Source organism: Salvelinus sp. IW2-2015, linkage group LG37, assembly GCF_002910315.2.
Source record: "Salvelinus sp. IW2-2015 linkage group LG37, ASM291031v2, whole genome shotgun sequence".
Classification (NCBI taxonomy): Eukaryota; Metazoa; Chordata; class Actinopteri; order Salmoniformes; family Salmonidae; genus Salvelinus; species Salvelinus sp. IW2-2015.
In genome coordinates, this window is record NC_036876.1 from 14,528,598 (window position 1) to 14,539,788 (window position 11,191).

Here is an 11,191-nt window from a genome sequence, read left to right on the forward strand (position 1 = left end):
GACGTCGTCCATTTACAATAAGATCCGGGACCAAAACATGATTCATATCCACAGTGACCATAATAGCTTCTGAAATACCAGATAATTAAGTGGACATTATGACAACTGAGAGGAGATACGGGGACAGACCGGGCAGTCTGTGTGCGTGTGTGTCCACGCATCCTGTTCTTTCATCTCTATTCTAATCCCCTTCTCTTTCTACTCCTCCTCTCTCCTTCCATCCCTCCTCTAACCGGTCACAGTAGTGGTTTGATGTGGGAGGGGAAAAAGAGAAAAGATTAAACAGATCTCCTATTGAATTCATTGGAGAAGAGACAGTCCATTCACCCACAGTTAATCACAGATCAAATTAGTTCTTTTTTTCTTCTCACCCATAGACTCATTTCCAACTCATAGAGAGGCAGACGGCAGATACAGATCTGTTTAGCATTTGAAACGCCAGTCAGCCCTGCTCAGCTTCAAATGGTCTGCTGGCCATTCACTTTCTTTCTCCTCTCTTTCGCTCTCGGTCTTTCCGGTCCCTGTCTCGCTTTCGGTCACTGAGGAAGTCTGCCTGACATAACTTCAGTCTTGTTCATTTTGATGTGGATGATTGGCCACTAAATGATTGACACAGACCAGTGTTGATAAAACGTTTACTGGAGACAGGAGACCAAGTGGAGACATAGGACGAGGTGGATAATTTTATAATAAGGCCGTTTTATTAAAGTGTAAAGATATCAGGCAAAAACGTGCACGGCCCCTTTCTGTCAGATTCTTATGAAATCGTCGGAGAAGAGAGCCCCTCTAAGCAGTACATACAGATTATATAGGCAACAAGCAAAGTAGGTTGATCTTGTCGTCTGGCCTTCCGATTGGTCGATCTGGGTCGTGGGTAGTCCTGTTCCTGTCTCTTATACACATCTAGATGTGTATAAGAGACAGGCTCGGCTCACTGAAGCGAGGTTGTTCTGAAGAGACCTCTCTACCACTGAGGAAGAACATTGGGCTGTGTGTGTGTGTGCTGTCTCTTATACACATCTAGATGTGTATAAGAGACAGGGCTCACTGTGAATCTCTCTTTATACCGTCTTCTCCATGAATATATGTATGAATCTGGCTGTGAGCGAGTGTGTGTTCTATTGCTCCCTTGTCCCCATGCAGTGACCGGTGTGTGTGTGTGTGTGTGTGTGTGCGCATGTATGCTCAGTGTCATTTCCGATCAGGGTCTGAGTAAGGTCTTTATGTCCACTCCTACTCACACTGCATTCACTAGAAACACATCGATGAGACATTCGGATAAGGTTAGGCGGAAGCCACAAGASGCTTCTGAGGGGAGAACGGCTCGCGATAATGTCCGGTAGGAAGCAAATGGAATGGCATCATGAACACCTAGAAACCATGTTTGGTACCGTTCCACTCCAGTGATTACCACGAGCCCGTTCTCCCCAATTAAAGTGCCGCCAACCTCCTGCGGTGGAAGTAAATAAACTGAAAATCCACAGGGAACGGTGTCCATGACAGCTACGGGAAGTCATTCCGCCCCCATGTGGCTTACGAAGGAACACAATGAATATCAATTTATGCGTCACTCCAGGTCATACGAACGTGCGTTTCTAATCAAATGCATATAGGGTAGATTCAACATCTCATCACCAATTGGCCTTGGAATTAAATCTCTGCAGTAGTTTTTGTTCCAAGACAGCATTTACATCTCATTTTTTACATTTTATTCAGTAACCAAACACTCAAAATGCAGTGAGATCCCACAACTATTCTGGAGGGTTCTGAAAGCTCCTCCACTGTTTGTTTATTGCCTGCATTCCTTTTTCTTGGAAGGACTTGACTTCAATGTCTTAGTCCAGAACCACATGGAATGGATAAAGGAATCCTTTTTCCTAACTTCCGTATCGTCTGCCCCGCGGGGGAGCGGAAAAACCCCCGCCATTTTTATCCCTCCATCTTGAGCACAGAACTAAAAGGTAATGTCTATCARCTATTTTGTTACACAAGAGATGTCCTGAAAGCTCCGTTTCAGTTTCACACATAAATCCAGTCAGTTATATTGACGCGATGGCATACCTAATTGAGGAAACATCAAGCAAAGATCTAAAGTAAAGACTAGTTAACATGCACAGKGCATTCAACTACATATTCTGTTCATCGTATAGACATGTTCATACTAGCACTATAATGGAATTACAGTCGCATAAACCAGGAAATCAAGAATTCGGTGAAATAACATGCGATTCCATTTATATTTGATGCCTTTATTAAGCAAAAACATCARGTACACTTCTTTTTTAAAGACTTGTCTACAGTACAAAAACCACACATGTAAGATGTCGCGCTCTCACTAGCAACTTCACATCTGCTACACACACATCTCCCTTGCTGTCTGATTGTGAGTGGGATCATGGGGTTTATTCGGTCATCTTCTTCAACTTGTTGGCTCTGCGCTGGGCCCCAGACTTCCTCTTGGAATTGGACTTCATGGGTTGTTTGGGCAGGTTCCTGCCTCCCTTGGCCTTGGATCTACTGGGACAGGAGAGAGAGAGAGAGAGAGCGAGAAAGTTGACACACTCGCACGTCAGGCCGCCGAACACAATCCGTACGAACACTAGTCATTTAGACTGCATCAACACTGTACTGATATGGGTAGCACAGGTACTATAGATTAGTGTCTTGGGAAATAAGTTGTCAGCCCTGTGCGCGCCTGTGTGTGTGTGTGTGTGTGTCGTGTCTGGGTATATGACACCGGTAGTAAAACTCACTTGTTATCGGCCCTCCGTTTGTCTTTGAGGGGGCAGGCTTTGCGCTTGTGCTTCAGGCTGCCACAGTTGAAGCAGCCCTCCAGACCTGGGCTGTTCCCACAGGGGTGGTCTGGGAGGGCACAGCGGGAACAGGACTGGCAGTGGCGCCAGGCTGGGGAGGCGATGAGAGGGCAGAGGTACCAATCAGAACATCACAACCAAAATCATGAACATCGGGGTTTAACCGGGGGAGGGGGGGGTACTGTGTGGCTCAGTTGGTAGAGCATGGCACTTGCGACACCAGGGATGTGGGTTCAATTCCCCGCGGGGGACCAGTATGATAAAGTGCATTTAAAAAACGTATTCATTCACAACTGTAAGTCGCTCTGGATAAGAGCGTCTGTTGAAAATGACAGTCTAGGAGATACTCACATGGCTTCACGCACTTCTGACACTCTGAGCAATGCTTCCACGTTCTCCCGTCCTGAAAGAACAAAGGAGAAAAAATTATGAAAAGCCTGATCGGTTGTGAAGTGACATCTGAAAGCTAACTATTTCATCAAGTTTAAAGTGTGCAGCCTCACTTTCCCCCGGCCTGCGACAGGGAAATGCATACCTTCGAAGGGCACAAGTTGCATTTAGTACAATGCTTGTTCCCAGACCACACATATCGCTGACAGACTTTGCAGAATCTAAAAAGAGAAGCAAAGAGACAGATGAATCAAATGTAATCATGCCTCTTAAGAATTCCTCTAGAGATTTAATTGAAGTGGGAAAGTATTCATGTATCCAATGAGCTGTTAACTAATATTTTCCATCTTCCATTTAGGATAACATCTTACTATGGTTACATTGCAATAATATTTTAGCTCACGTGCGATAGGGAGAGGTGGGTTGTACATTAGGGAGGACGACGTCTCGCGAGGTCAGGTTGGTGTGTGTATATACCGTACCTGTAACCCTCCTCCCTAGGGAGAACGACGTCTCGTGGTGTCAGGTTGGTGAACAGGCGGACCGGGGACTGCTTTCTACCCGTTTTCCCATGTTTGTAGAGGGGATGGTTGTCGTAGTCCACCTAGGAGTTTGAGAAAGCACTACATAAATGCACGTTACGACCCATCGGTGTTCTCTATTCACGCAAATAGGCCAATTTGTGAACGCATTTGACGTCAAAAAAAAAAAAAGTGTATAAAAAAGGTGGGTAACCTGGTAGTCTAGCATGGTGAAAGAGGGGAAGCACTCCAGGATGCGCGGCTCAAAGAAGTAGGGGAAGATCCACACTATGGGCATCTCCACAACACTGCCCTCGGAGGTCTGCAGTTTGCGCCAGGTCTCTGAGATCTGAGAGAAACTGTGGGCCAGAGGCTTCACCAGGCCCCCGAACGGAGGGTCGGACACCATGATCACCTTCTCCCCATCTTCCTCACCGAGGAAGGCGCGGAGGACCCCACTTGCCGCCTGTGTAAAAACAACACATGGATTTCAAAAAAATTTAAATTTTTTTTTTTTTTTTAAATTAAAGATTAATCTAAAGGCTCTAAGACAAACATTAAGGTTCAAACTTGTACCTGTCCTCCAAAAAAGTGATGATTGAACATGTTGTAGTGACAGAACTCATCCTGGCCATAAAACTGGGCATATCTGGAACAGACACAAAATAGAAAATGTTTTCATGTTACATTGGCTTTCAAATGTTATTATTATAACGCCCATAGCAAGTCAATGATTGTGTGACATTGGCTCAAGGTGGTACCACTACTGTAGTTACCCTCCTCCTGTAGGTCAGAGAAAGTCAACACAAGTGTACGGGTGTAAATAGAACTTTACAATCGTGGCAAGATAATCACTGAAGGGCACTTAACAGCAGCACGCGCACGCACACACACTTTAGCTTGTCAACGCACCATTTCCCTAGTTCAACCTGACACATTCCTTGCAGACTGACAGAGAACGGATCAGAAACAGGAAGAGAGTGAGCATCTCAGAAACATACCGCACATTATGATTATGCCAACGTCTATTTTGGGGGATTATAGGGCACAGAACGCTGCACGAGAGGCCTATACACACTAATACCCAACACCACTCATTTGTGAACGTCGAGTCAAGAATGCATTAATTCAAGAGCAGCTAAATTATGCACAGAGAAACAGTTCTGCAATCAGCAATCCTGCTAGTTACGATTTTGTAGAATTACCTGTATTTTTTTATGATAACGAAGCCTGGAGAACACAGGTGTGTTTCGACAGACAAGCCTCGAGACCACATATACCAGCCTCCTAAAACCAGAGGCACTAGTTCACCTTCATAATACAAAATCACACTGCCAACACATTGTTAGATTTGAAATCGGATTTAAGCTACAACGTATACAAGATTTGCGCCGCGTCTTAACTCTATGTGATTCCTACTGACAAGTGTGTACATCTTCTCTAAGCCACGGCAAAGAACGACCCAATGACCGAAGGTCAGAGACTGGTGGTGTCCTCTGGTCCAGATTTCTCTCTCAGCCCAGAGTGATGCCATGGCTCCCCCTGTAGAATATCACGCGGTACTACAGGAAAAGAGGAGAGGCGCACCCTTCTCAAATCAAACCGTAATCTGCGCTGCTCGGTTATGTTGCCGACAAGGTAGCATGGTGCATCGTCCAGAAACATACATCTCTTCCCCATAAAATCTCCATTACATCGACAAAGTTCTACATCTCCAAACTAGTTTTCATTGGGAAGGCGGATGGAGCATTTATAAACGCTTTATCACTTCTGCATGTGAAAACAGAATCCTACTCATTACTCCACATGCTTAAATTACGTCACTTTTGTTTTGAGCCGACTCCATCGTGGGCTTTGAATGGGGCAGCTGGCCCACGCCCGGGAGGTAGCCTGGTTCCAAAACGAATGCAATTAACTTTCACCCGGTGCAAAACACACCTACCAGGGCGCCCAGGACAGATTCATCGAATCCCCTCATTGTCTCTGTCTCTTCCCCTGTGACCATTCATAGGCAGACCTGCCACAGCCAGGAGACGGACGAGGCATGTGCTTCTCTGGTCCACCCTGTCCTCTAGTCCACCCTACCCCCCCCCAGTTCGACAACGTCTGCTACGCACTCGACTCTGCTGCCGCGACAACGGACCGACGCTACTGAGAGGCCGACGTCCGCTGATGCTCCGCCTGGGCTGTGGGCGTGGCCTACAGCTGCCTGGACAGGACGGGGCGGGACAAAGGTGCCAAGCTGGGGCGGAACAGGAACTCGCGGCGCGTGGAGCTTTGAGTTGGGCCTCTCTCCGCCTGGCACAACGACAGGCCCGTGGTGTGCTCCACCAGCGGGCGAGCGGTGCCAGGTCGGGTGGGCGAGCGGTGCCAGGTCGGGTGGGCGAGCGGTGCCAGGTCGGGTGGGCGAGCGGTGCCAGGTCGGGTGGGCGAGCGGTGCCAGGTCGGGTGGGCGAGCGGTGCCAGGTCGGGTGGGCGAGCGGTGCCAGGTCGGGTGGGCGAACTACGAGAAGGGCAAACTGGCATTTTAGGATGCCGATTCGATGAAGGTGCTGCAGGAGTTTTCTGCAGGCCCGATGCCCGTGTTAGATAGGGTAAATCCTCAGTTCACGGAGCCCCTCTACCCTGTGTTCCGCTTCCTAAGACCACCGGAGGGACAGGTGTGGGCTAGTCATATGGAGATACAGGACGTCAACACGCCCATAGCAATCCATAAACGTCAATAAGCACATTCATGTACCATTTAAAGTGTGTGCTCAGCTCTAAATTCTTTCGATGCCTGTTCTGGTCACTCAGAGCAAATGCTCATCGCTGTAAAAAAATAAATGCATTGTGTGATCCAATAAAATAAAACTGACCTGAAGTCAATGTCCAGTAGCAGAGTCTTCATGGGGTCACTCTTGCCCTCCTGATTTCTTAGCTTGATCAGCTCATGGAGTCTGGAAGAAACAGTGAATTAAACAATCGATCATACATAAAAACACTTGAATCTAATCTAATCTAAAATAGGCCACTTTCAAGAAAACACTCTGGAATGGAGTGAAACGGGGAGGTACTATGTGAACCAAACTGGCAAAACGCTATAATTAACACAATCCCCGTTTAAAATCAACGCGACGGGCAAAACGTCTCAATTAAATCAAACCCCTCACCTGGGTGTTCCGACACAGAGCACCTTCCTGTAGCCCAGCTTGGCCAGGGTCTCCAACAGGAAGTGACAGCTGCGGTCGGCAAACAGGTACTGGGCGTTGCTCTTCTTGTTCTCCAGGGGTTTGAGCATTAGACTGGGCCTGCTCAGCCGGGCCTCTGTGATGTCATCAGCCTGCGACATCTTGTGAGAAGCGTGGATTTCCCATTCCCCTGGGAGGAGGAGGAGCTGACAGTCCTGGCAGAACCTCCTGCCTAGGGGGAGGGCAAGGAACTTTCTGAACCTGGATTGGAAGAGAAAAACGTTTTAATAGTAGTTGTAGCAGTATTTTTTATTAGTGGTAGATCTATTAGTAGTTGTACCACTACTTTTTATGCTGTTAATGTACTTATTATTAGACCGTAGTTGCCATCTTATTCTTGTTACTAAGTATTTGTTTTAAATTACACTTAAACGAGACACTTCAAGAGACTACATCCTGCAAAATGTCAACTTAAATAAAGAAACCATGTTTTTGATTGGAAGAACATTACGTTAAGGTTGTGAGATGAGTAGAAAGCTCTCAAGTTAAATACTAATATGATCTTCTGGCGTCTTAATACAAAAAAAAGGTACTTACAATGGAGCTGCTATCCACACACCTATTCTGTTCCATTCTAACTTGGAATGGAAAAGTTCCGTGGATAGAGTCCCCTTACAGGTCAAGTGTAGGCCATTTACCTGGAGCAGTACTCCTGATGGGTAAAACGAGGCATCTTTGACCGGTTCTCCTCCTCTCTGGCCAAAAGCCTGGCCTCCGACACCTACAACACAGACGCTCGAGTCACACACTTGGTGAAAAATAGGAGTGTAGCTAGCTATCTGCACGGCTAGACGCACAGGTATTGCATTGCAGTCAATCAATGGTTGCATGCCACACCATGGACTGTGCAGTTGGGCATCAGATGGCTACATCATGTGGTTAGCGGATTTTAGGCTTTGTTAGATCTGGCATGTGTCTGCAACGCCGTCCGTGAGGAACTCAAACCGAGGACTTCCAATAAGTCAAAGGCATCAATTAAGCTACCATAAAAATGACTTGTAGGCTATTGTAGAAGCCATTTTGGCATACATATGTGGTTGTATAGTCTAGTTTGTCTGTCTTTGTATATTCTACTTAAATGTGTACCATATGTTGGGTCAGGGGTCACCGAACAGGTTTAAATCATATAGTTAACAAATATTACATTTGAAAAAGGACTCTGTTTACCATTTACACTGTCAAACTATGACATGAACCTACTGTAATTACATCTGACTATGGAATTCTTGCTATATTTGGTGCTAATAAATGGCCAGAAGAGGCGACTGAACTAAAGATCGATGCTGGAAAGTGGTTTGTTTTGCCGCAGTCTCTGAAAATGTCCAATCCCACCTGTGCCAGAGTGGCTATCAGGAACTTTGACTAGGTAGCTAAGCCACTACATGTACAGTGTATTCAGAAAGTATTGGCTATACTTTCTGACTATGATGCTACAAGCTTGGCACACCTGTATTTGGGGATTTTCTCCCATTCTTCTCTGCATATCCTCTCAAGCTGTTAGTTGGATGGGGCGCGTTGCTGCACAGCCATTTTCAGGTCTCTCCAGAGATGTTCGATAGGATTCAAGTCTGGGCTCTGGCTGGGCTACTTAACAGAGAGATCGTCAAGGATCTCTCTGTACTTCGCCCCGTTCATCTTTCCCTTGATCCTGACTAGCCTCCCAGTCCCTGCCACTGAAGAACATCCCCATTGCATAATGCTGTCACCACCATGCTTCACTGTAGGGATGGTGCCAGGTTTCCTCCAGACGTGACACTTGGCATTCAGGCCAAAGAGTTCAATCTTGGTTTCATCAGACCAGAGAATCTTGTTTTGCATGGTCTGAGAGTCTTTAGGTGCCTTATGGCAAACTCCAAGCGGGCTGTCGTGTGTCTTTTACTGAGGAGTGGCTTTTGTCTGGCCACTCTACCATAAAGGCTTGATTGGTGGAGTGCTGCAGAGATGGTTGTCCTTCTGGAAGGTTCTCCCATCTCCACAGAGGAACTCTGGAGCTCTGTCAAAGAGACCATCGGGTTCTTGGTCACCTCCCTGACCAAGGCCCTTCTCCACCGATTGCTCAGTTTGGCCCGGGCTGCCAACTCTCAGAAGACTCTTGGTGGTTTTAAACTTCTTCCATTTAAGAATAATGGAGGCCACTGTGTTCTTGGGGACCTTCAACGCTGCAGACATTTATTGTCCTTTCACCAGATATGTGACTCGACACAATCCTGTCTCGGAGCCCTACAACCTCATGGCTTGGTTTTTGTTCTGACATGCATTGTCAACAGTGGGACCTTATATAGACAGGTAGCGGTCTTTCCAAATCACATCCAATCAATTGAATTTACCACAGGTAGACTCCAATCAAGTTGTAGAAACATCTCAAGGATGATCAATGGAAATAAGATGCACCCGAGCTCAATTTCGAGTCTCATAGCAAAAGGTCTGAATACTTATGTAAATTAAATGTTTCCATTTTAAATTTAATACATTTGCTAAAATAAAAATACTTAACTTTGTGTCTGAATACTTCCAGAATGCAGTGTGTGTAAGCCAACTATATTTGCCAGTAAATAAAATTTGAAAAAAGCTAGCTAGTTAACTCGGTTACCTTATCATCTTCCCACTGAAAGAAATTGCATTCTTTTCTGTCTCTGCACGCTGAGCAGGCATAAAACCTCCGGCCTTCCTCCTCTCCTTTGCAGACCTTCTCAAACAACAAAGTTGGACCTGCATGGGGCAAGAACATCTGCATTACAGTATACATACTTCACCGAATAATTCATTTTTCATATGTCAATGGTAAAACACAACTTATAATATAGCTAGCTTTGGACTGTAGTTAGCTAGATAGTATCTAACGTTATATCATAGATTCATATGGCCCTTTTCCCAAACCTAGCTAAGTAGACGCTAGCAAGCTAGCTAGCTAACTAACTTTGCAATCATTCAGATATTTGGGTACTTACCATGCACACACGATGGTGCTTTTCTGTCTCCCTGTTGAAGGACGATCTCTATTCCAAAGCCGTCTTCATCTGATCCTTTTAGTTGCATGTTCGTAAAAATGAGCGTAACCAAATATATTTCCTTGATCAAAATATTATACGCATGTCTCTCCTGCCATGCTGTCAGTCGCGAATAATCGACGTCACTCAAGGATGTGCCCCTCCATATCGCGTTACGTAGTTTTTTTCTTCTTCGATGAGGTTTAACGGCGGTTGGCATCCAATAAATGTTTCATTACCGCCACCTACTAGACTGGAGTAAAACTCCCTTATACTTTGCTTGAAAAAATAATAAAAAATGAACAAATACCCTGCCACCTAACACTACACTCTCAAAAAAATACAAAAATCTCCCCCCTACTCCACTATTTAAATCTATTTAGCCCTACCTCAGGCCAACAACCTGAAAGGATTGGACACCACCACTTAACACACCCTGTAACTCTTCTGATGTGAAGTCTCGCACACCCAAATACCTCTCTGCAGCTGCCACCACAACCTCAATTTTCTGCAACTTACATCCCTGCAGTACAGTTGATAACCAATGCTATAAATGCTAAAAATCCAATCTTACTGAAACATATATCACTTGTTGGCCTATCCCTCTGGTACAGATCTACTGCTCACTCCACTCCTCTCAGGATCCCTCTCCCTTGACCCATCTTCCTCTACTTTCTTCACTGCCTCAGCATATGACAACTTCTGCACTACTCTAACCCTGGAAACCTCAACCTGCCTCTCTCGCACGGGACATTTCTGATCCCCAGCCCCATTGGCACCCAGACAATTAACACATACCACTACTTTCCCAATGCTACACATTCCTTTGTCTCATGCTCTTCTGCACACTTCTCACACCTAGGAACCTCCCTCCTACACACTGCTGCCCATAAGCTTGACACCTGTGACAACGTAATGTATTCGGCATAAAAAGCTAGTACAGGATAACTTATATGTCCTAACATCACTTTGTCATGCAGACTCAACATCAAAACTCAAAAGAACAGACAATGACTCTTCTGTTTCACCACTCACGCCACCCTGTCACGACGAGCATCACAAACACCGGGAATCTTCCCCTTCAGTTGGTCAACTTTTGCATTTACTGCTACCCCAGGAATCACTCCTTTCAATGGCACCCTTTTCTTGAGAGCAAAACAATTCACATTTCTTGCCCCCCCCCATTCGTTTAATGAGGAGCACCTTCTACCTCTGACCAGCAGAAACACAAACAATTATTACAAGACCAC

General features: G+C 45.7%; 1 protein-coding gene across 2 annotated transcripts; it reads right to left on the bottom strand.

Annotated features, from left to right (window-relative positions):
* Positions 1-2,223: 2,223 nt before the first annotated feature.
* On the bottom strand, positions 2,224-10,095 carry zcchc4 (zinc finger, CCHC domain containing 4). Of its 2 annotated transcripts, none has more exons than XM_023982315.2 (12): positions 9,903-10,095; positions 9,545-9,663; positions 7,593-7,675; positions 6,877-7,155; positions 6,583-6,663; positions 4,301-4,373; positions 3,939-4,190; positions 3,686-3,807; positions 3,349-3,424; positions 3,165-3,216; positions 2,754-2,904; positions 2,224-2,514 (listed from the first exon to the last, which is right to left on the bottom strand). In XM_023982315.2, exons 1-12 carry the CDS (start codon positions 9,988-9,990, stop codon positions 2,403-2,405), a joined length of 1,488 nt encoding a protein of 495 aa, XP_023838083.1. In that variant the 5' UTR covers positions 9,991-10,095; the 3' UTR covers positions 2,224-2,402. The 2 variants fall into 2 exon arrangements, with proteins under 2 accessions (XP_023838083.1, XP_023838082.1); XM_023982314.2 differs by having other exon boundaries at positions 2,224-2,517; positions 9,903-10,094.
* Between the last annotated feature and the right edge of the window lie 1,096 nt (positions 10,096-11,191).

What these genes read in the sequence shown, in the direction of transcription:
- zcchc4 (XM_023982314.2), bottom strand. Translation starts at nt 9,990, where the DNA reads ATGCAACTAAAAGGATCAGATGAAGACGGCTTTGGAATAGAGATCGTC. An exon ending in TCAGAAGTGCGTGAAGCCAT is followed by an intron (nt 2,905 to 3,164) that starts GTGAGTATCTCC and finishes TCGCCTCCCCAG; the next exon opens with CCTGGCGCCACTGCCAGTCC. An exon ending in AAACGGAGGGCCGATAACAA is followed by an intron (nt 2,518 to 2,753) that starts GTGAGTTTTACT and finishes CTCCTGTCCCAG; the next exon opens with TAGATCCAAGGCCAAGGGAG.